This window comes from Carassius carassius, chromosome 12 (assembly GCF_963082965.1).
Source record: "Carassius carassius chromosome 12, fCarCar2.1, whole genome shotgun sequence".
NCBI lineage: Eukaryota > Metazoa > Chordata > Actinopteri > Cypriniformes > Cyprinidae > Carassius > Carassius carassius.
The window spans coordinates 1,873,339-1,898,993 of record NC_081766.1 but is presented as its reverse complement, the minus strand read 5'-3'; the positions used below and the strand labels follow the sequence as shown (position 1 = coordinate 1,898,993).

General features: G+C 36.3%; 1 protein-coding gene and 1 long non-coding RNA gene across 3 annotated transcripts; one reads left to right on the top strand and one right to left on the bottom strand.

The window, feature by feature from the left end:
* Positions 1 to 1,406: 1,406 nt before the first annotated feature.
* Positions 1,407 to 1,777, bottom strand: LOC132154103 (uncharacterized). Its single transcript, XR_009437064.1, has 2 exons — positions 1,635 to 1,777; positions 1,407 to 1,590 (listed from the first exon to the last, which is right to left on the bottom strand). It is a non-coding gene; the product is annotated as an uncharacterized LOC132154103 (long non-coding RNA).
* Positions 1,778 to 3,003: 1,226 nt separating this feature from the next.
* On the top strand, positions 3,004 to 25,445 carry upf1 (UPF1 RNA helicase and ATPase). 2 transcript variants are annotated; one of them, XM_059562985.1, is made up of 24 exons: positions 3,004 to 3,420; positions 6,288 to 6,424; positions 7,404 to 7,493; positions 7,584 to 7,751; positions 9,758 to 9,938; positions 10,021 to 10,182; positions 11,248 to 11,332; positions 11,583 to 11,681; positions 11,974 to 12,082; positions 12,527 to 12,686; positions 12,765 to 12,883; positions 13,813 to 13,977; positions 14,164 to 14,278; positions 14,925 to 15,068; positions 15,792 to 16,005; positions 17,337 to 17,454; positions 17,708 to 17,864; positions 18,061 to 18,203; positions 19,213 to 19,387; positions 19,614 to 19,695; positions 20,232 to 20,393; positions 21,328 to 21,551; positions 21,669 to 21,791; positions 23,191 to 25,445. In XM_059562985.1, exons 1-23 carry the CDS (start codon positions 3,250 to 3,252, stop codon positions 21,786 to 21,788), a joined length of 3,300 nt encoding a protein of 1,099 aa, XP_059418968.1. In that variant the 5' UTR covers positions 3,004 to 3,249; the 3' UTR covers positions 21,789 to 21,791; positions 23,191 to 25,445. The 2 variants fall into 2 exon arrangements, with proteins under 2 accessions (XP_059418968.1, XP_059418967.1); XM_059562984.1 differs by having other exon boundaries at positions 3,005 to 3,420; positions 11,248 to 11,335.
* The last annotated feature ends 210 nt before the right edge of the window (positions 25,446 to 25,655 follow it).

The window sequence follows — 25,655 nt, the reverse complement described above, 5'->3', positions numbered from 1 at the left end:
TACCTTTTGTACACAACCACGTCCAACTGATCTGAGTGCGTGAGTGCTTCCCGATGTGACGTGCGCGCGCGCTCTGGCTTAAAGTCAGCGCAAGCGTTTATAATAAAAATACAACACATTACTCACTCTATTGACAGCGTGCCATTGGGTCCCTCTGGCATTGGACGTCGCCTCCAGTTTATATGTAGCAAACTAAACACAACGTGCAAAACGCTGCGTCTCAACAGCGGAGAAAACTCAGGATCTTCAGTCAGGCAGGCGTGTGATGTGATACTGTTAATGTCCTCGTCGTCGTCTTGTAGTTGTTCCATTCGTGACAACATATGCTCTCCACTTCTGTTGGCATCTCACAAGACCTGCTACTAAAACACCACCAATTGTGAAGAGATCTCTGTCTCTGAGGCTTGAAGACGTGCTGCTGCAGCGGATCGCTCCTGAGTACTTGGTCTGTGTATTCTGTTTCAAATAAATATGGTTGTGAAAAAATTCAACGTTGTCTATGGATATATTGAAATCGTCTTCCATTGCAATTTGCTGTACGTCTAAATATGTTTAGATCTTCACAGTGAAAGGTAATACTTCCGAAATCTGTGTAAACCATAGGCAGTAAGTGTAAACAATGAGTGATGTACACGCGCGAGAGATCGCTTCTGGCGCTTTCCGCGCTTGCGCAGACTTTAAGCCAGAGCGCGCGCGCACGTCACATCGGGAAGCACTCGCGCACTCAGATCAGTTGTACGTGGTTGTGTACAAGAGGTAAAAACGATATAAATACTGTTTGTTTTCTTACACAATCCGCTCGTTTCTTGTATTAGGTCATCAATGTGTACTTACGATGGGGAATTGTTTAATTTTGACTCCTCTGTGCATGCTCTTTGAGGTGGTGACCATAGACATCCATTATGTGAGTCACAGACAAGAACGGTTGGACCTAAAAATATCAAAATGGGAAATACTGAGGAAACAAAGAAACCTACATCTTGGATGTCCTTGAGGTAAGCTAAAACATATCAAAATTTAATTTGAGAGTGAACTATCCCTTTAAGCTGTTAACTTGTTTAATGTGGCTGACACTCCCTCTGAGTTAAAACAAACCAATATCCTGGAGTAATTCATTTACTCAAACAGTACACTGACTGAACTGCTGTGAAGAGAGAACTGAAGATGAACACCGAGCCGAGACAGAAAATGACTCGTTCACGAGTTAATAACATAACTCCATTAATAACATAATTAATGATTTTTGGGTGAATTATCCCTTTAAACTAGCTCTAAAATAAAAATGGACAAAATGTAATTTATTAAATTAATATTATAATATTAATCAAATCTATATATACATAAAAAAATGTTTATAAAACCAACAAATAAATTACTTAAAAGTTAACTAAAAATGTTATAAAATATATAAAAAATAAAAACGAATGAAAACTACATGGATATTAAATATATTTAAGAAATATTAACAATAATAGAAAACATGTAAATTACTAAAACTTTAAAAAAAGGAAACAAATACACAAAACTAATTCAAAGTGTTAATTAAAACTAATAATATTTCAATGATATGTTAAATAAAACTGTTTCAGACTGGTCTCGATCATCTGCAGTTTTCAGTTATACCACAAACACACTCTGAACAGAAAGTTTCTTTAATCACAGAGTGAAGAGCAGATGCAAAGGGTGCTTTTATAGAGGAGACCTAAAATTATGACAAAATAAAAGCTATGGTCTGCCTTCTGGAGCGTGATAAAAGAGATAATAACCATGTCGGTCTGGTCATTAAAATGCCAATGTGAACACAGACTTTAGGATACGAGCATCGAATCAAAATGTTTTTCCTCATTTCGAGCCGATTATGTACAGGGAAAACACAAAGACACATGAACCTGATGCCTTTTGAGTAATGTAAGGTTACATTCTATCAGCACTGTTAAGACATTAACTGTGTGGTTTTTATTTACATGAATTCAATGAAATGTGAAATCATGAGCTGATTGTAAGAAGATGTTTGTCTTCTCTCAGTGGACGATATTCATGATTTTATCATGACATTTCTTTCATACTCTTTGCAAAATGCTGCATATCATATATCATATCGTATTATATTACACCATAATTTCTCAGTCCATTATTTGATATTATAAAATGTAATTTGAATTGCTTATGACTTTTTTCGCTTGTTTTTCTGAGATTTTTACTGGGATCTTATCAATCACAAACCCAGTGGACCAAACTGATTATGCTGAGAAACTTTTTTTAAATCTTGCCTTAAACACAAAGCATTACTTTGTTTCCATTGACCCATTTTATTGTATTAAATGTTCTGACATCTATTACAGTGGTGATTTATTATGTATTCATTATTATTCCCACTGTTGACACTGTTTTTACAAACTATAGTTCTCCATAAAAAAATTCTGCCTTATTTTTAGTAGTTGTTTTTTATTCCAAAATCTCACATTTATAATATTAATTTATATTATACATTTATTTACACTGCAGTTCAAAGAAATTAATAAAAAAATAAAATAAAATAAATCTTACTGATCCCAAACTTTTCAACGGCAGTGTATGTAATACAAATATAATAATTTAGAATTCATAATCAAATGTATAATGATTTCCATTTGCCAATATATAATAATTTCTAATTATAATAATTTACACTTCTTTTTATTACACAGAAAGTATTAAATCACTAGTGAATAGTTTTATGTTTTAAAATTATACAACAGTTTTAGATGGAGCGGATCTTGTCACTTTACCACATTACACTACACATAGTATATTATATTGTCTTTGTTTGGACTTTTGCTAAACCAAAGTCGGTCAAAGTGGGCAAAATATTTTTCATAAAATGCATATAATATTTCAGAAAAGCTAAACCTTTATTTTAAAGAATTTATCATCAATAGAAGCTCTATTATGGTCTGTATTTTCATGATAGCAATTTGTTTACAAAACAAAACAGCTCTTTTCCTGCAAAACAGCGAATGTGTGTAGACGTCAGGGCTGCCGTGCGCTCTACGTCGGTTGCGCTCTTCCGTGACGTCACTCGAGTGGGAGTCGAATCTTCTCCGGAATCGCTCGATTTCATTTCTGCACGAGCTCGTCGCGCGCGCGCGCCGTTTCCTTCGCTTCACTTCGAATCAAAACAAACGTCGCCCGACGCTCCTTGGTCGCTCGCATCACTGAGGGATTATTTGTGTTTTCTGCGAAAAGGCAGCCAGTAAAGCTATAGAAGAGATGAGTGTGGAGGCGTACGGGCCGAGCTCGCAGACGCTCACCTTCCTGGACACGGAGGAAGCGGAGCTGCTCGGGGCCGACACGCAGGGCTCCGAGTTCGAGTTTACCGACTTTACGCTGCCCAGCCAGACCCAAACTCAAGGCCAGACCCAGAGCCAACTCGACAACCAGGTATAAACGTACAAAACACAGAATAAAGCGTTCTTTCAGGAGGAACGGTGCGCGTTTGAGTCCAAATATGGCGAGCTAGCAGGCGTTAGCCGCGCGGTAGCGTTAGCAACGAGAGAGCAGGCCGCCTGAGAGAGAGAGAGAGTGTGTGTGTGTGTGTATTGAGTGAATTTCAGTAGTGCTTTAATTTGTAATTTGCTAATTAAACCAAAACTATTAGCTCTTATGTTGTTGATTGTAGTGATGAAATCTGTTACGTCAGGTCGTTGTTTCGGTTGGTTAACTTAATTAGCTGCAGATCTCAGGTGTGTGTTTGTGTACTCTTTGAGGGACTACGTTGGTGTTAAACTAATTTACTTAAAATATTTAACAGCAGCTTATTCTCAGAGATGGGGTGTTCTTTACAGATTGCTTGAGTTAGCTACAGCTGACAGGTGTGTGTTTGTTTACTGTGTTGATGTTATAATAATGATGTGATGCAGAGGTTTATTTACTGTTTTGGTGTTATGATAACGTGCATTATTATTTGATCTTCGACACACACGGTGTTTTGTTTATTGCAGTAGTTTATCTCACATTTACACTGCTGTTCAATAGTTTGGAATCTGTCAGATTTTCTTTTTTTTTTCTTTTTTTTTCTTTTTTTAAAAGAAGTCTTTTCTGCTGATCAAGGCTGCATTTTTTTTATCAGAAATACAGAAAAAAAGATGAATATTGTGAAATATTATTGGACGTTAAAATAATGCTTTTCTATTTTAATATACCTTTAAAATGTAATTTATTTATATGGTGCAAATCTGTATTTTCAGCAACATTCCTCAAGTCTTCAGTCACATGATCTTCAGAAATCATTGTAATATGCTGATGTTTTGCCTCTTAATTTTTTTTGGAACATTTGATATGTTTTACAGGATTCTTTGATGAAAAAGAAAACAGCCTTTATTTAAAATATATACTGCAATAATATTTCACAATATTAATGTTTTTCTTTTTTCTGATCAAATAAATGCACCCTTGATGAGCAGAATAGACTTCTTTAAAAAACATTAAAAAATCTTACTGATCCCAAACATTTGAACAGCACTGTATATTGATGTTATAATAATGATGTGATGCACTGTAGATGTTTATGAACTATTTTGGTGTAGAGCTGAAACAACGAATCGATTTAATCGATTAAAATCGATTATTAAAATAGTTGTCAACTAATTTAGTCATCAGAGTAACCTGTAAACTCTGCACTACTGAACTGTTTAAGGGGACGTTCACATATCGCGTCTTTTGCGTGCTCAAGTTCGCTATTTCCAACACCGCACCGCATCGAGTTAAAAACATTTCAACTTTTCAGAATGCAGCAAGCGCACCGCGGGTCATGTGACAAGAACTAACCAATCAGCTTCATCCTTTCCCTTAACGTTAAAAGCTCAGTCAAGATGAAAGGAACAGCTGATCATAGTTGTATATGGATTTCCATTTTGAAATAAATTTAGTAGCAGAGCTACTGCAAGCGGTTTTTTGAGCTGCAAATCCATTTATCCTTTGCTGAAATTTCCGCGTCTTCAAGGAGAGAGCACGTCATGGTTGCTTAGCAAAGGCAGATGCCTCAGGGGCGCTTCTGCCCGAGCGCTTTGGAAAGAAGGAGAAAGCTGTGCGCCTAGCGTTTTCCACGTGTTTTTAGGCGCGATTTGTGAACGGCCCCTAAGACTTTCCTTTGTGCAGATTCTCCAGTACAATGTTGTTTGCAAATGTTTAGTCGTAAAAGCTGATAACATTGCTTTTTAACAGTTAACATTTAAAGCTTTACAAACACGTTCTGTGATAAGTTTGTCGTTTACCAGTTCAAAATTCAGTCGTGCAGCCTAATTATGACTGAATGAGAGAGGTAAATGTTTAAAGATATTTGAAATGCACTTTTTTTTCTAAGTATTCACTGCTCTTTTTCACACAGCAGGTTTTTTTTGTGTGTGTCCAATTTTTTTTTCTGGACAACCTTCTGATGGATTTTACTTTAAATTGTGAGTTCCATTCAGGTTTCATGCCATTGGCACTTTTTTCGAAGGATTGTTTACAATTTCACAGCAAAAGCTATAAAGCTGTTTCCCAGTAAATAAAAAATACAATGCACTGCAATTTTATTCTGTTTTATCCTTATTCTTCGTGAAAATATGTTCTGAAAGATTCCTTAATAAGCTTTGTTCGGGATGTTAAACTACTTTAGTAGCTCTAAGGACTGCCATGGTGAAAACATTATTTGAAATCTCCTTGTGAAATTTGCTAGAGTATGGGTCAGTGTTTTGATTCCAGAAGAGTTCGACAAAGGATTACTAACACAATAAAACAACTCCAGGTATATTTTTGATGAGGATATTACAAAAAGGTTAAAATCTCTTAAAAATCTATGCTGAAGGATAAAGACCATTTATTAATAATTTACTTGGGGAAAAATGGAAAAAACTAAAATATAAGTACATGAACCGATTAATCGATTAATCGTAAAAATAATCGACAGATTAATCGATTATCAAAATAATCGTTAGTTGCAGCCCTATTTTGGTGTTAAAATAACATCTTATGTGATGTTTGAAACACATGGTATATTGTTTATTGCAGTAGTTTATCTCACATCTCTGTTTCAGAAGGACTTTTATGAACTGCACCTGTTTTATAAGAGCATGTTTGATTAGAGAGGTTACTTTTGTATGGTATCTATTATTTACAGGTGTGTTTTAAATGGAAATTATTTGATTAAATTGTTTGTTTTAATAATGCTTTATCTGGTTTTTGTGCATGAGCTGCAGCTTTCAAATGTGTACAATTTGATATTTGTTTGTAGAAATGGTAGCCTTAAAGGTTAAATGTTTTGCATTCAGGTGAACGGGCCTGATGGTATTCTGCCCAACGGAGAGGACGCAGTGGTGAAGACTAGCCAACTTCTGGCCGAGCTGAACTTTGAGGAGGATGAGGAAGATACTTACTACACTAAAGACTTGCCAGTGCACGCCTGCAGGTACTGATGACACACCTGCCCTGATCGCATGCACCATAATCATGTGTCTGCAGCTGTGAGAGCTATAGAGTAATGCACAGTTCTCTGAAATACTTGCATCTGATTGGTCACTTACACAATTCTGTTTAATTACACTGTGTTGTCTAATTGAGATTTTCCCCAGGCAACTTATTTATACAAAAGATTATGCATCACTCCTCTGATTGTACATTATGCTTGATGTAGGTCTTTTGTTTTTGAACTAGATATTTATTAGCCAGATTTTAGGTTCTAATTAATATGGAAATTATGCATTGAAATGAAAACATTTTAATATATATGAAAATGTAGATATTTTGTATGTACATACACTACCTGTCAAATGTTTGAGTTTTTATTTTAAAGAAATTTGTTTTTATTCAGTGAGGGTGCATTAAATTGATCAAAAGGACTGTAATTGACATTACAGGCTTTTCAAATAATTTTATAGAAGAAATATACTGAAATATTATGTTTACATTTTTATTTCTGGTTATAATCAAATGTTTTGAATTTTGTGTTCATGAAAGAATCCTAAAAAAAAAAAGCTATGAAGCAGCTCAACAGCTCAACATTGATAATAATCAGAAATGTTTCTTGCGCAGGAAATCAGTATATTAGAAAGATTTCTGAAGATCACGTGACACTGAAGACTGGAGGAATGATGCTGAAAATACAGCTTTGATCGCAGAAATAAATTGCATATAAAAATGTATTAACATGAAAAGCAGTTATTTGAAATTGTAATAATATTTCACAATATTACTGTATTTACTGTATTTGTAATCAAATAAATTCAGCCTTGGTGAGTAGAAGAGACAAGGAAGCTTTAATTAATCATACCAACTCTGAACTTTTAAGTGGTAAATGTACTGTATATAAGTATAAGCAGAATCAGTGTGACTATAAGAATGCTTCAGTAATTATTCTGTGGGCTGGTTTTTGTTTTGTATGTTTGCAGCTACTGTGGCATCCATGATCCAGCATGTGTGGTCTATTGCAACACCAGCAAGAAATGGTTCTGCAACGGCCGTGGAAACACCTCTGGCAGGTGAGTCCACCAAGTTTGTGCTGTTAAATTCAAGCTACTGTGTTGTTAAGGCGCAAAAGCTGATGGTTTTGGTCACGTTTGTTTTCTCAGTCATATTGTGAACCACTTGGTGAGGGCCAAATGTAAGGAGGTGACGCTGCATAAGGACGGGCCGCTGGGAGAGACGGTTCTGGAGTGCTATAACTGCGGCTGCCGTAATGTCTTTCTGCTCGGCTTCATCCCGGCTAAAGCAGACTCTGTTGTGGTGCTCCTCTGCAGGTACAATTCATCATCTCATTTGCAAACCGTTTATTTCATTCCGATTCACCGACTCAAATTCAGTAATTATGGAAAAGGTTGTTTTGATTAGGATGACCCAAATCTAAATCGATGTCTTTTAGGCATTAGTCATTGGTTTAAATAATAACGATAAAAATAGCTTTTTGTACCAGATAGATTTCCCCTTTATGGCTTGTATGCTTTTAAACTTAATATTGAATTATTGCATGTGTGATGGTACAGGCTTACTGAAAATGTGAAATGGGAAAGTCCCTAATGTTACCCGTATTTAGATTTTTACATAATGAGACTGGGCATAAGGGTAAGAAGAAACCAGGTTTGTACTTGACGTGCCTCGTGCGCTAGAATAATTGCTTTTAATATGTTTATAATAGCATGTTTATAAATGAATGTTTTTATAAATATTTTATTTTCCTTATATAATTTCGATAAATATTATGTATTAATAAATGCATTAGGCCTAAAAAAAAAAAAAGTTTGGTTCCGGTTGGTTGTCAGTTGAGGTCATTGGTCGGTAGGGATTTATTATTATTTTTTTCTCCAGTGGCAGTTTTACACACACACGCGCGCGCTGATTTTAAATGTGTGTACCGGTACTTTTACGACAGTGATTCTGTATTCCCGTTTAAAGTCTGTTGTTGCCATAGACACGCAAAACGCACACACACACACAAAAAGCCTTCGCGGGAGTTTGACAGGCGATCTCATAGTAGATTAACATGGAGGATTTGAACTTGAAAAACGGAGTGTACAGACATCTTTTTGTAGTCAAACAACATTCTTTGTTATGTTCATTTATGTGGTTTATTTGATTTTGATGCCATAAATTAACTAGAAGCAAGAGACGATCAGTTAGTTTTAACTGATGATCTAACTTACAGCGATCTGTTCGACACATTCAAGAGCCACAAAACGGTATTTATTGTTTACATTTCTTTAAAAAATGACCACATTTGAAAGGTGAAATAACCAAATGAGACTTTGTTTCATATTAAAAGTAAGCTGGTAATGTTAATGTCCTGTCTGTCAGCATGTTGTCAGTGCCCTCTCTGTTCCGCGATATATTGTTTACTCCCCCCCGTGTTTCTCTTAATGTTACGATTTCCAAACCTTAAGTTATAGCTCACTTTAGGAATTGACAGTTAAAGGGGTTTGATGCAATACTTAATGGTTTTTAACGGATTACTTAAGTGTAAAACAGCATTTAAAGGAAACTGTAATTTAATTAACGATGTGTGAAAGACCGTTCTTCCCCAGTCTCATAAAATAAATTTGGGTCGCACATAAATTGACAGGGTCGGTCGGAAACCGGAACCAAACAATTTTTTTTTTTAGGCCTTAATAAAAACAATGCATTCAATTCTTTTCTCTTTTTTTCTATAGAGATTGTCCCTCATATTGACTGGATGAATTTTATTTTGTTTAATTTGAGCATTCATGAGTGTACAAACATACCATAATTCAGTTTACATATAGTACTCAATGCAGTCATGCAATAAAGCATATTTTACAGTATAAACAAGAACAGTTGCATAATGTTTTTTTTACATTTTACCAAAAAATGTTTTTTAAATTATATAAATATATATATATATATATATATATATATATATATATATATATATATATATATCTTAAAATAAAAAGAAAGGTAGAAATAGCAACTATGTACATCCAGGGAGAGAACTTGAGGCCTAATTAAATTCCATTATTTTAAATTCTATTAAATTTCAAGTCATTAAAAGTAATTATTGTATATATTAATCTCCTTCTAGTGACATGATATAAATGCAAATTTTCCAGGAGAATGATTGTTTTTGTAATATTTTATTTTAAATGTTTTGTGTAAATTTAATCACACCACTTGAAGCACAGAAGGCACAACAATATTTTTTTGCTCTGGTTAATCAGAAGCTGTCAACCCTTGCTCATCAAGCGTGTGCTCTCCCTTTGTCTCATGGGTGTGTGTGTGTGTGTGTGTTCAGGCAGCCGTGTGCCAGTCAGAGCAGTCTGAAGGACATTAATTGGGACAGTTCTCAGTGGCAGCCCCTCATCCAGGACCGCTGCTTCCTGTCCTGGCTGGTGAAGATCCCGTCCGAGCAGGAGCAGCTGAGGGCACGTCAGATCACGGCACAGCAGATCAATAAACTCGAGGAACTCTGGAAGGTATCGTGAACTTTCTTATGCATATGAACGCAGTTTTGAGCATCCTATTGTTGTCTGCATGACTCTACATTCTGTCATGCAGGAAAACCCAACAGCGACCCTGGAAGATTTGGAGAAACCTGGAGTGGATGAGGAACCTCAGCACGTTCTTCTACGCTACGAAGATGCCTATCAGTACCAGAACATCTTTGGGCCACTGGTCAAACTAGAGGCTGACTATGACAAGAAACTCAAAGAGTCCCAAGTATGAAAGCCTTTCTGCCTTTCAGCAATTTCCATGGTTAAACTAGTGAAAAATTATGCTGCGGAAGACATTATGCTGTTTTAGTAATTATTTATTTTTTGGTTAACCTGCTGCTTGAACTATGGAGTGCAACAGTGGCCGCCCACTTTTTAAAAACAAAGTACTTTTCCCATTCAGTTTCTTCATAGGCAAAATCAGTAAATAGTTCAGCCATGAACCAGACCAACCAGCTCTGGCATAAATCTCAGCATTCAACATTTGATTCAAACTAGCTTGCATCTGGTGTAACGTCTGTTATGAGGAAATGAGCTACTGTGAAATCTATAATAGTGTTGCAATATAGAACAACTGCCAAGTATATGATGTGATGTATTAAAGGTTTATAACAAACTATTCAAATATACACAAAGGTTTAAGAAAACTGATTCAATTATTCACAATGCTTCATGGTATTGAGTGGTCACTCTTAGACCAGATTTCTGTTTTTTTATTGTAACAGCCTCAAATTTTCGCCAGGAATTTGGCTATTAAACATGATTTCATAATAATAAAGGTAAAATCACAATGACTTATAGTTAGTACAGAAGCAAATATTATCACTTTACATTACCGTTTATAGGTCTGTCTAGAAACATTATTGCTAAATATCTCTGGATAGGAGTTTTATTTCTGGAATATGCAAGCAAAAAAAAAAAAATTTGTTTTATTTTAAAATTCTTTATAAATATGGCTTCATGACAAAATATTTTAAGTGCAATTAATTTATCAAATATTGTGATTTCAAATTGAACTGTGATATAGTTTTCATATGGGATGAAATTTCATATCTGTGTGTCTAAAAGGGTGTTTATAAATTATATTGTGATTTCATGTTTTATTTCCATTAATTGTGCATCCACATTGTTTTAGTTTAATTTTAAATTCGATTTAATTAGATGGGCGTTCACATATTTGTCCTGATACTTTCTTGTGCCTGAGATTCTTTTTAATTTAATGTGTCCTACTGCGAATGTTAAAACCTTTGACATTTATTCTGCTTGCTTGTCTCCTGTCTTTTTGCTTCAGACTCAAGACAATATAACAGTGAGGTGGGATTTGGGACTGAATAAAAAGCGGATAGCTTATTTCACTCTGCCCAAGACGGATTCAGGTGGTAATAATTACTTTCAACATCTTCTGTGTCTACAAGTGGTTCATATCCATCCCATCCCTAACACCGTGTCCCATGCATCCCTCATCGATGTGTGCACGGACCTGAGTGTGTGTATGCACTCATGTGTGTTTGTGGTGCTGTACTGTGTATGTGATGGATATATAGCTCAATTAGAGTAATTCAAGCATAAATCCACAGGATGTGGTCTCTCTGACTGTGTTTTCTCCGTGTGGGTGTTGTTTATCAGACATGCGTTTGATGCAAGGAGACGAGATCTGTCTGCGCTATAAAGGAGACCTGGCTCCGCTGTGGAAAGGGATCGGACACGTCATCAAAGTCCCGGACAGTATCCTTTCACTAAAGATCAAACTCGCTGTTGTCACACAATTGATAATGTGCTTAGGCATGCATTGCTCATACTTAGGATTTGTGATTTGATAAGCAAACACCCAGAGCACCTTAGCAACATAATTGCAACCTCTGCATAGCAAAACTCATACAACACGCTTGCATCGTGACCATGAGTTTTGAAGCACTCTTTATATCGGCAGAAAGACAGTAGTGAATTCTCATAGTGCTGTTTTGATGTTCTAGTATCTAAGTATCTATGGTTGATTCCTTAACCGAGACCCTCGCAGATTATGGAGATGAAATCGCCATCGAGCTGCGCAGCAGTGCTGGTGCTCCTGTGGAGGTGCCACATAACTTCCAGGTGGACTTTGTCTGGAAGTCAACATCTTTTGACCGGTTAGTCCTGCTATATCTTTTACTAGTCCTTTAAACTGTTTCCATTTACTTTGCTACATTTATACAGTATAATTCACCCAAAAATAAAGAGATAAATAAAAAATGTATTTATTTTTTTTTAGTTTAGTTAACTATAATAATTACGCAATTAACCATGCCATTACAGTCTATGGAGCTTTCCGAATCCAAAAATATCATCATAATCATGCATAATAAACAAGAATTTCACATAAAGCTGTCATATGACTTCCCAAAGTATATCATGCATGAGTCTCACAGACTTCTTCTATTTGTCTTTTGCAGGTTTTTTTTTTCTTTTTTCAGTCCTGATTATTTGTGAATGTATATAAAAAGAATCTCTGTGTTGCAATTCTAATTTTCAGTTTAACTGTTACTTGAAATAGTCTAATGATCTGTGGACCTGCTTTTGTTTGTCTTATGTAGAATGCAGAGCGCCTTGAAGACGTTTGCGGTGGACGAGACCTCGGTGTCCGGCTACATCTACCATAAACTGCTGGGTCACGAGGTGGAGGACGTTATCATTAAATGCCAGCTGCCCAAACGCTTCACTGCGCAGGGCTTGCCAGACCTCAACCACTCGCAGGTACAGAACTGTCCCCTCCTCTGATTCAGCCCTTTGTCTTCAGGTTTCTGAAACTCATCTTGTTTTGGCATGATGTAGGTTTATGCTGTGAAGACGGTGCTGCAGCGACCCCTGAGTCTGATCCAGGGGCCTCCGGGAACCGGAAAGACTGTCACTTCTGCCACCATAGTCTACCATCTGGCCAGACAGGGCAACGGGTGAGACACGTTCCCTGATTCTACAATGCATTATACTATTTCAAGTTCATTCATTTAGTTAACAGGCCACTATATTGAATATTTTATCTCATGTTATTTTATAAATATCTTATAGTTATCTTGTAATATTAGGGTCCTAAGATTTCCACAATATGGAAAACGCAGATTGGAATCTCAATCCAGTTTTAAAATCATGCAAAATGTCTGGGAATTTGGTAAATTCTAATTGAATAAATAATAAATAAAAAACGAAAGTAGAACTGTCCCCTTCAAATTAAAATTTTCTGTAAAATCTCGGAAAAGATTACTATTTAAATATGAAGTGATGTTTATGGTAAAAATTAGGTTGAAGAAATTGTGACGCATATTATTATTGTACAGTTGAATACTTCTCAAAGAGTAATAATAATACATTTAATCATTTATTTTTTGAGGATTGTCGCAGTCTGTCCTCCATGTTTAATTTTACTTTGATTAAATTTTATAAGATTTGTTTTATGCCTTCGTTTGTTAACCGATTGTTTTGATAATAGATATGAATTAAATCATAAATAAAAACAAGCACACATTTTTCTATTATTGTAAAAATTGTATGTTGTTCAAATAAAACTGAACTTGGGGAAAGATATACTTATTTCATAAAGCCAAAATGTTTTTTTTTTTTTTTTTTTTTTACTATATATATATATATATATATATAAATTGCTGTAAAATTTTATAGATTTCATTATTTCAATAATTACCTATGACTTTTGATTTGTAAAATTAAATTTTAGCATTAAAATGGATCCAGAATCCATTTTACGTTCAGAAATTAGAAGGGGAAAAAATAGAATCTAGAAAATTGTAAACCAAAAAAAATGTAATTTGGGGAAAATAGGGCCAAATAATAACTGAGTATTTGTTTTTGTGTCTATCTCATGGTTTAGTCCGGTTCTGGTTTGTGCTCCGAGTAACATCGCAGTGGATCAGCTGACAGAGAAGATCCATCAGACCGGGCTGAAGGTGGTTCGTCTGTGCGCTAAGAGTCGTGAGGCCATCGATTCCCCAGTGTCTTTCCTGGCTCTGCACAATCAGATCCGCAACATGGACAGGTGCAGACTTTTCTGTTCTTAATGCGTTACTTAAAAATGCACTATTTGATCATTGTGTTTGTGAATGAATGCTTTGTTAAGGCTGGCATCACCATTATTATCAGTCAGATTTAGGGTTGAGATATTAATGCTTTGCAGTGTGGCAGAGATCTTATGAGGACTTATGTCTGTCTGTCTTTTTTGCAGCATGCCAGAGTTGCAGAAACTGCAGCAGCTGAAGGACGAAACTGGCGAGCTGTCGTCTTCTGATGAGAAACGCTACCGAGCTCTCAAACGAACCGCTGAGAGAGAGCTGCTCATGGTACACCATAGACACTAAATGCTGGAATATTACACAGCGAAATTAAGATTTTCTAGAGTCTGAAGTTGAGTTTTCAGTGTGTTTATTTATATAAATGCTGCAGGCGGTGGAGCACAATAATGCTTAAGCTGTTTTCTTTGGCACTGGAAATTAGGGCTGTCAAAATAGCTGAAAAACTACATTCGAATTTTGTACTTAAATATCAAAATTCTAATTATATTCGAATTTAAAATGCATCATTTCAGTTAGGATGAAGAAAAGCTTTTGGCTTCTCTCCTGAGGCCACAAGAGGGCGCCTCAAGCTAAACATTACTAATGCACGTTTATTCAAAGCATAAGAAAACATGACTGTGAAAAAAAAAAGGATTTAAAATAATCTTAATAAACCAATTATAGTTAATTAAGTTGCTTAAACAACTATAAACAAAACAGCGTCATGTATGCATGCATAGTTAAATGAAATTGTTATTAGTTAAATAAAGTTTACCCGGGGCTTATAAGCAGACTCCTTAATGCACACCTAAAATTCAAATGCAATGTTTTTGCATTTGAATGTGGATTTTTATTTTAAATTTGACGAATATTCGAAATTATATTGTTTTTGACAGCCCTATTGGAAAAAGTTCTAATATTCTCTGTCTCTCAGAATGCAGATGTGATCTGCTGCACATGTGTGGGTGCGGGTGACCCTCGCCTGGCTAAGATGCAGTTTCGCTCCATCCTCATCGATGAGAGCACACAGGCCACGGAGCCCGAGTGCATGGTGCCAGTGGTGCTCGGGGCCAAACAGGTATGTGACAGGACACGCTCACCTTTATCTGATGTTTATTAATCTGTAAACATTTTGCACATTGTGTATGTTAGCACACAGACATTACATGATTTAAATATGCTATGATTTCTAGATAAGTTGTACCTGAATATAAGTCACATCTGATCAAAATTGCAGTGTTGAGAGAAAAAAGTCGCATTTTATGATTACATTCAGAAATAATGCAAAATTCTTCAAATGTGTTTTAGTTTCATTCACTTCACAAAGAATCTTTCACATTTAAAAAATATTAACATAATAAAAACAAAATTAGTAGAATTTTAACCTCAATTAAATTGAAAACAGAAAATGTAAAAAAAAAAAATATATATATATATATAAATATTAAAAACACTGCATTTAATGCAATCCTTGTATTCACATATATTTATGACACATATTTACTAAGTTCAAAAACAATGATCCCTAATGATTTCTGATATTTTTAGTAAAAATATATCAACTACAGTGTTTTCTGCTTTAACACTTTAAATGACGTGATTATAGAGATTAAAAGTGAGCGAAAGGAAGAACATAAATGTTGTTAATTTCAGTTCGAAAAGTTGCTTTGGAGTATTTAAGAATACAAGTCGCTTTACATTTCATATGATAAAAAAAGTGACTTATATTCCAGAAAATACAGTACTTTAAATCTGTGTGACTGTAAATGTTCTGTTTAGTAAGTGTACTGTCGTCTGACAGCTGATTCTGGTGGGTGACCACTGTCAGCTGGGTCCTGTGGTCATGTGCAAGAAAGCAGCTAAAGCAGGTCTGTCTCAGTCTCTGTTTGAGAGGCTGGTGGTCCTGGGCATCAGACCCATCCGTCTGCAGGTGCAGTACCGCATGCACCCGGCCCTCAGCGCTTTCCCTTCAAACATCTTCTACGAGGGCTCTCTGCAGAACGGAGTCACCGCTGGTACGGCATCTCAAGATATTCAGTGTTTGTATAAAATTCACTTGTGTTGATATTGAATTAAAGGGCTCATGAACTGACTTTTTTATTATGTTGTGCTGTTCTCTGACGTCTACTTATAATGTTATTAAAAACATCATAATTCAGAAGTAATAGGGTATTTTCTGTCCTGTTTTGAATAGTGTGGTTGATTGTCGACTCAGAAGTAAACATCCACTGCTGTGATTGGCTAACAGTTGTGTGTTTGACACCTACATCCTTCACAGATGAGCTGTGATTTAGGTTAAAACGCATAAATACTCAGTTATAGTGAACACTTAATAAAAACAGTTCCTCACGCTTGTGTGGCGCGACATTACTGTCAGGTCTGATATATTCAGCACAGCATCACCTTTTAGTTGCAGTATATTTTTGGTGTCTAATTGTTCCTCTTTATAAATGAATCTGCGGTGAAATTAAGTAAACAAAGGACCGAGTTCTTAGTGATGTGGTCTTGATCTTCATTAAAAGTTCAGCCACTTTTTCTTAATGTTGGGATCAGAAGGAAGACGATGTAGAGACTAAACAGCATCTTGTTTTCTTCAGAGCATCTTTATTGTTTGGTTTCTGCGTAGATTTGCCACACTATTGTGTTCTAGAGCGCACAATCCACAACCTACAGGATGATTTACAGGTTACAGGATGATTAAAGTACAATGAGCTCTTATATGTCAAAAGATCAAGGGAATTTAAATTTCTCAGTTCATGACTCCTTTAAAGGGACAGTTCACTCAAAAATAAAAGTTACCCCATTATTTACTCCTCTTCAAGCCATCCTAGATCTATATGACTTTCTTCTTTCAGACGAACACAATCAGAGTTACTTTAAAAAATGTCCTGGCTCCTCCAGGCTTTATAATGAAGGTGAATGGGGATCCACTCTCTTGTGAACGCACATACAACAGTTCGAAAAAGCTAGAGATCACACTATATGAAGTTGTAAATATAGATATTTTCTTATACCAATGCATCGCTTCGCTTCAGAAGACCTTTATTAACCCTCGAGAGCCATGTGGAGCTCTCTTTATGATTAATGGATGCAGTTTATTTTGGTTCAAAATCTCAACACCCATTCACTGCCATTATAAAATTTGGAAGATCCAGGACATCCCATAGGTATTTGTCTGAAAAAAGAAAGTCAAATACACCTAGAATGGCTTGAAGGTGAGAAAATCATGGGGTAAATTTTATTTTTGGGTGTACTATGCCTTTAAGTTCAGTTTAGATAGAGTTGTTTTTTTTATATAGAGACTATATTCTGTGTGTCACGCTGGTGATGTTCTGTTGTTCTCCAGCTGATCGCATCAAGAAAGGCTTTGACTTTCAGTGGCCTCAGCCCGATAAGCCCATGTTTTTCTACGTGACCCAGGGCCAAGAGGAGATCGCGAGCTCTGGCACCTCCTATCTCAACAGGTAGATCTAAACATGATATCCCACTCTTAACACAAATATCAGATGCATATTGCACACAAAATGCTTTCTCAGAACAGCAAGGCTCATTGTGATAGGCTGGCTGTTTTGTGCAGAACTGATTTTATGCCAATAGTCAAAAGTCTGCGTAACATAGACCTTTGAAAATCCATAAGCTTATTAATAAATGCACCTTACCAGCATTAGATGAAGCTCATTCAAAGGGCCGGTCTGATACAATCATCTCTGTGTTCAGGACTGAGGCGTCTAATGTGGAGAAGATCACCACCCGTCTGCTGAAGGCTGGAGCCAAACCCAACCAGATCGGCATCATTACACCCTACGAGGGCCAGCGCTCTTATCTGGTGCAGTACATGCAGTTCAGCGGCTCTCTGCACACCAAACTATACCAGGTACAGAGTCCAAACAGACTGATCTGTTACATACGTTTACTCTAAACCATTGTGGCAATTTAGGGTGTCAAGAAAATCGCATTTTGCTGTAAGATCATTATTCCTGTAGAAGTGGCTCTTTTTAATGGCTGTTTGACATCCAGTATCACACTGCAGCGTGTCAGAGTAATGTATTGATGCCTGTGTGTGTCTACAGGAGGTGGAGATCGCCAGCGTGGATGCGTTCCAGGGCAGAGAGAAGGACTTCATCATCCTGTCTTGTGTCAGAGCTAATGAGCACCAGGGCATCGGCTTCCTGAACGACCCACGTCGACTCAATGTGGCGCTAACCAGAGCCAGGTAACAATAGCAGACTCTTAGAGAATGGAGGGAATTTCCATTCAGAATCATTCAAGAGTCTGTTTCCACTACAAAGATGCATTAGAAGGAAAATCACAGAATCCAGTCATAAAATGGAATTTATTACCCTGTAATGTCTCAAAATTTGACTCAACATAATGAAATTGCAGGGTAGTGTTTGTTTATATTAAACCAGAAAGAGACTGCTGTTTAACATGATGTCTGTGTTTTGCGTGCTTTAGTTTCGTCTACTGCACATTCAAGTGTGTGTGAAACATTAGTGCTGTTTTCAGTCGTCTCACTATATGAGGTCATGAGAAAAAACTTCATCTCTAGAGCTGCTCTGAGAGAAAACTGTCATCACATACACACAGAAACTCAAAGCTCTTCACTATAACCCACCAAAAAAAAAAGTTTTGGTTTTATTTGAAGAAATTACGACAGTTAAATTACTTAATTTTGTAGAGTATATGTTCTCAAAGTAATGATAAAAACAATTTATTTTATTAAAACATTTTTAAAAAATGTTTAAATTTAAACCGTAAACCTCTGATGTGCGATGTCAAAAAATAAAATGGCAATTTTAAAATTTGATTATATTTTAAAAAGTAAATTTGATTGCTACGGTTTTTGATAATAAATTTGCATTCAATCATAAAACACAGAATCCAGAAAAAGTAAACACCGGATTTCTGAATAAATAAAGCACAATCCATTATTTAAATTAATTCTGAATTTGATAGATTAGACATGCTTTTTGATTATTAACATGTATTAAAATATTCAACTGGAATCCAGAAAAATTTCGTTCTATTTTATTTTTTTTAATGTATATTGCGTATGTTTTATATTTATGTATATTTTATGCATTTTTGGGAAAAAAAGCTGATTTATAATATGTTTTCCTTTAAGGAAAATTTGTGTATAAATTACAAATGAAGGTTGATTGCTCAAGTTATGTGCTCAAATGTGTGTGTGTGTGTGTGTGTGTGTGTGTGTGTGTGTGCAGATATGGTGTGATCATTGTGGGCAACCCTAAGGCTCTGTCCAAGCAGCCTCTGTGGAACCACCTGCTCAACTACTACAAGGAGCAGAAGGTTCTGGTGGAAGGACCGCTCAACAACCTGAGAGAGAGCCTCATGCAGTTCAGCAAACCACGCAAGCTGGTCAACACCATCAACCCTGTGAGTAACACACACACAGTCACAGTCAGGGCTTCTTCTGGCTCTTTTTCATGCTGATTCACATGCATGGCTGTACATGCATGCAAAGCTGCCTAATTATAATTGCATTTAAAAATAAGCAATTACAATATGCATTATTTGTGCTTCTGTATTAGTGCTTTCTTATGCATCTGTAACATTACATTCACCACCAATATAACAAAAATAGTGTAAATGTGTGTTTCAGGGAGCCCGTTTCATGAGTACCGCCATGTATGACGCGAGAGAGGCCATGATTCCTGGATCTGTGTATGATCGCAGCAGCACTGGTGAGAAAATGATCACATAACCTTTGCTCATGTCTCACTGCAGTTGTAGTTAATTAGTTCTAATTTAGTTTCTTATTTTTCCTATTGCTCAATGTATAAATTAATTTAATTGGTTAGTTTAAGCATCAACCAGATGAATCCAGTGTTATTCTGTCATCTTTAACTAAAACTAAAACCATAAATTGAAATATAATATAATAATATATAATATAATTGAAATAAACTTTTACAAAACAAATTTAACTAAAATATTTTAAGCAAAAATAATAACGAATAACGAAAACGAAATAACGAAAACACAAAATAATATTAAAAAAATATACTATAAAAGAAAAAAAAATGATGTAATTGTAATTTATATACAAATTCTAAAATAAATATGAAAAATCTAAAACACAATTCAAAATAGAAACAAAAATTATAATAATGTATCGATGATAATATAACACTGTTATTTCATGATGAACCTGCTTTAATAATGCTTATTTGTGAAAAATATTGTAATGTAATTTGTCACTCCTTGTTTGTCTTTGCAGGGCGTCCATCTAATATGTACTTCCAGACTCATGACCAGGTCGGTATGATCGGGACGGGGCCGAACCCCATGGGCTCCATGAACATCCCCATCCCGTTCAATCTGATGATGCCTCCCATGCCTCCGCCTGGGTACCTGGGCCAGGTGAACGGACCTGCAGCCGGTGAGAGAAAAGCCCAAAACACTCCATTAAGACACTTTGACTAACATTAGAAGCAGCGTTGGGGGTAGCAGCTAGTAACGCAAGTTACGTAATCAGATTACTTTTTTCAAGTAACTAGTAAAGTAATGCATTACTTTTTAATTTACAAGAAAATATCTGAGTTACTTTTTCAAAAAAGTAACGCTAATTACTTTAAGTCTCCTGTTCCCATATTGGGAGAAATCAGAAGTACAGAGGGGTTATCGTGTGCTGTGTGAACATGTAGTTTTAGACTTAATGTGAATGTGCATTAAACAAAACAGATTTAGTATTGAACAAAACATTGAAATGCAAACTCGGTATATGATGCAAACCAGCAATAATTAAATATGTTAAATAAAACAGATCTATCTAATCCCATTTAATTAACTAATGTCTTTGCTGCTGGCCTTTAATGATCCAGTTCAACCATACTTAGCAAAAATGACTTTAGATAAACTAACAATTGTGCTTCATTGTTTTTGTTTTTATTGCTGAAGAGTGTTGAACCTTCTTCTCCTGTGTTCTACTGTACAGACGTGAATTTACTTTTCCTTCAGCCTGAGGTTTATTCATTACACGTTTTGGTGTGAAAGGGCGTTTACATTTGCGATAATTAAAACTTCTTATATTAACGATCAAGCCCTGCTCATATTTAAGAAGTAACACAAAAGTAACGTAACTCATTATGTTCCATGAAAAGTAACTAAGTAACGTAATTAGTTGCTTTTTTTTCAGGGAATAACGCAATATTGTAATGCATCACTTTCAAAAGTTACTTTCCCCAACCCTGATTAGAAGTGAACTCTATTTGACTCCTTTAATGAGTTTAGCTACATTTTAAAGAGAAGCTGCAGTGAAGGTGAGGCGGGAATCAGGAATACAATATTAATCGGTTCTCTCTCTCTGTTTACAGGTCGTGGTGCTCCTAAAGGAAAGGCCGGGGGTCGTGGAGGTCGTCAGAGGAACCGTGGCACCGGTAATCACGGCAGCGGTCAGGCCAACATGCCGAACAGCCAGGCCAGTCAGGATCTAGTGTCCCAGCCCTTCTCTCAGGGTCCACTGACCCAGGGCTACATCACCATGAGCCAGCCGTCACAGATGAGCCAGCCTGGACTGTCCCAGCCCGAGCTCTCACAGGTGCACATGGCCACATTTGAGTGGGATGCTATAAGCCTCTCGAGTCTGTGTTGAAGTTACCTTGTTTTGGTAATCCTGAAGTTTTAAATTCAGTGTTTGGTCTTTTGTGTGAAACAGGATAGCTACCTGGGTGATGAGTTCAAATCCCAGATGGACGTGGCGCTTTCCCAGGATTCCACCTACCAAGGAGAACGGGCATATCAACACGGAGGAGTGACGGGACTCTCACAGTACTAGAGTGTAAGACGACACACACACACATCTTAAAAGACCACACATGCACTCCCGTTCAAATGTTTGGAGTCGTGGGCTTTTTGAAACAATGTAACCTTTACTCATTAAATAGATCAAAAGTAACAGTTAAGACATTTGTAATGTTACAAAGATTCTATTTCAAATAAATGCTGTTCTTTTGAACTTTCTGTTCATCTGTGAATCCTGAAAAATTAATGCATCACAGTTTCCACAAAAATGTTTCTTGACCAGACAATCAGAATATTATTCTGATTTCTGAAGATCATGTGACACTGAAGACTGGAGGAATGATGCTGAAGAAAACCTTTGTATACACACATGAATTATTAAAACTAAAACTAATTGAATAAATACTACATAGACATAAAAAATACAAATAAGTAAAATGATTAAAATAACATTAATTATTACATAAAAAATAATTTATAACGGTTATAGAAATGAAAGAAAAATAATAAAAATTATTAAACTAACTAAAATTAAAAACAAAATATAAAAATTAAAGAAACTATATAAATATAATAAATTAAAACTAATACGAATTAAAGAAAAACACAAAAAAGTTACTAAAACCTAAATTAAATAGAAAACACCAATTTTATAATCTAAAAAATGACATCAGTGAAGCCCAGTTTTAAAACCCGATGCTTTTTTGTTCAATTTAAAAACAGTAGCTAATTAGTTTACAATAGCATCTTTGTGTGTATGTTTTTCTTCTTATCAACCCTCTACGGACACCTTGGCAATTGAATCGCCATTGGCTAGTAAATATTTTAGTTTACTCACCAGACTGATTGATATATATATATTATATATATTTACTATATAAATTATATATTTTTATATAAAATTATATATATTTATTATATATAATAATATTTGTAAAATGCCGCAGTTTTTAAATACACTTTTAACATCTGTCAGGCAAGCTTTATAATACTCAAGTATTATTTAATATAACTTAAGTAATTAGAAGTAAACTTGATAACCATGTTTGAATACATATTAGTCATTTTAACTGATCATTTTAACTTGAGAGGTGGTTGTTTTTTCTGTCATTCAATTTTTCGGACAAAAAAAAACTATTGGGAAAAAACGAACTAAAATACTGAAAGGATAATATTGATAAGAATTCTAATGAGAACTAAAAAACACTTTAAGGATTACTGAGGATTAATGAGCTGCTGGATTCATGAATATTAATCAGGTTTTGTGCATTCGCTCGAACTGATTTGCTGAAATCAAAACAGGGACGAATGATTTACTCGCAATGTAGAGGGTTGTTTATTTAGCTTTTTTCTAGCTATTTATGAATGGAGAACCACCTCATGTGTGTAAGTCCCCCATTGCTAACGCTGTTGTGTTTCTCCGTCTGTGTCCACAGGTTGTTGGAACAGGAGCTAGGCCTGTGCTGTGCTTAGTTCATCAGCATTTTAAATATGGGTAAATATATAAAAAAGAACAAACATGGATGCCCGTTTACCACTGTTACAACTGAAGCACCATGGTGTGAGAGCAACAGGAGAGAATCAAACCAATCACAGGAGGGAGTAAAGCTGGACAGGACGAATGAGATCGTGTGAGTGGCGGACTACATCCACCATTCGTTGAGGACGGGGAGGAGAGGGGAGACGCAGTGTTAGGAGGAGACCAAACACGAGATCTTCGATCTGCAACTCCGCAGCGTGGAGGAGGCTCCTGGAGCGCAAGGGACCCTTCCCGGCCTCCTCTCTCTCTCTCTCTCTCTCGAGCCTGGCTGCCGACGTCAGCCTCAGGCCTTGCCCTGCCAACAGAGACGGAGCCAAGATGAAGTTCTCTTAAAACTACCTGCAGAAACCACGCTTGCTCTGTCGTCTCCATGAGCTGAGAGAGGGGGTGACATATTTAAAGTAATTACAAACGCTTTCCAAGCAGCTGATTTCCAGGAAAATAAAGAGTGCCCCTCAAAGTTGACATCTGACATTCAGGTTCTACCACCGCACATCTTTGAGAGAACGGACGCTTGTGGGAAGAGTTTTCACGGTTTGTTTCATTCGCTTCGGAGCACCTCTCGTCTCCAACCAAGGTGCTAGGACACTCTGAAGGACGATTCAACTTTGAGGAAAGTTTTCCGCCTGAAGTCCGGGAGGGTAGAGGTGCGTAACAAACGGAGGGCCTGTCACATCTCGTCTGCTCTCCGCTAGGTGATTTGGGTTAGAAATGGCTTTGGGATGTTTCTTTTTTTTTCCTTTTAAATACCTTTTTGTCCCCTGCCGAAGGGATCTATCCTTTCCTATTTCCCTCTGTTTTAAAATGGTTTTTGTTCGACTAGAATAAAAGCAGTCAAGTAGAACCGCTCTATTTAGCTTTGCTTGATTTAAATGTGGATTAAAAATCAATCCAGATCACCCGGATCTGTGTGTCGTGAACGTCATCGAAAATCTGGTGAAACTTGTTCATCTGGGTCTGTTCGATGTAATATGTCAATCACAGCAAACTCCTCCCACTGCTAATCTGTCCAATCAGATGAAACTCGATTATCTGAATCTTTTCTATTTGGTACGAGACAAATGTGTCAATCACAGTAGACCCCTCCCACTGCTATGCTGTCCAATCAGGACGCAGTCGTATTGTTGCGTCTCAGAGAAAGCAGAAGGAGAATGCTGCACAGACAGGTGAGATTCTCACTGTTTTAGTGTCTGACTGTAAGAGGCTCGTCTTGCACTCTTGCATTATGATGTCAGAGAGAGCGGGCGTTTTTACGCTCCCAACAGATGTGTGTGTGTGTTTCCTCCTCCATTATTATTTGTGTTGTGGTAGATTGTAGTTTTGCATTTCCCCCATTCTAGTTGCTTTTTCCCCCTCTTCTTAGTAGCTCGTATTTTTATTTGTATGCAATCTGACGTGAAGTTCTCAGTATGGAAATTGCTCAAGTTTATTTGGTTTCGACGGACCCATTCAGAGTTTTACGGCAGCTTTTAACATCTTTTCCGACCGATCCAGTCGTCTCAACTTTGTACTTTTACTTTAAAGTGTTTGTACCTTGATGTTACTCCACACTTGCAACCCTTTAGACTTTAATATTACCCAAGTACCACCGCTCGCATTTTATACCATTGAGCACAGATTCATTTTAAGTTCTCTTTTTTTTTTTCTTTGCTCACAAGACAATCATGATTCGTTCATAACCAAGGTCACAAAAAATGTTGATGCGACTGATATATTCAGACTTTTCCATGTTAACCTCTGATTTTAGAATTAACTCATTCTCTGAAAATCCTTGAAAAGGTTTAGTTTTCACATTTCATACTTCATTTGTTAATGTCAGTGCTCGGATTTGATATGACTTCAGCCAAATTGTTGCCAATGACAATGAGATCCTAACATCCACAACAAGGCCAAGGTGATCCACAGCCATGCGTTCTGGTTATTATCGAGTGTGAAGAGACTGGGATATTCTGAGGGTCTGCTGCGAAGGTTGCTTCAGATTTCACTGAAATCTACAATACATTTAAATGCTTTAACTTGCAGTGAAGAGGAACATTGGATAAACATCAGGATATGAAGTATAATTCAGGATTTTGTTTTGTGGAAAAAGTTTTCACCCCCACAATATGTACTTCTTGTAACGTTATGAATAAATGTTGATTTCTTTCACCAGATGCAGTTCTTCATTGTCTTTTGAATGATCTATTATGAAGCTTAAATATTGAATATGCATGCCAGTTTCCGCCACAGAATAAAAAAATATATAAATAAAACTGCAACTTTTTATCTCGCAATTCTGCATATTTATTCATTGCATATTTAACCTGCTGTGTCCTAGATTACAGTTCACTTCTGGTTTACTGCTTTACTTTTTCACAAACT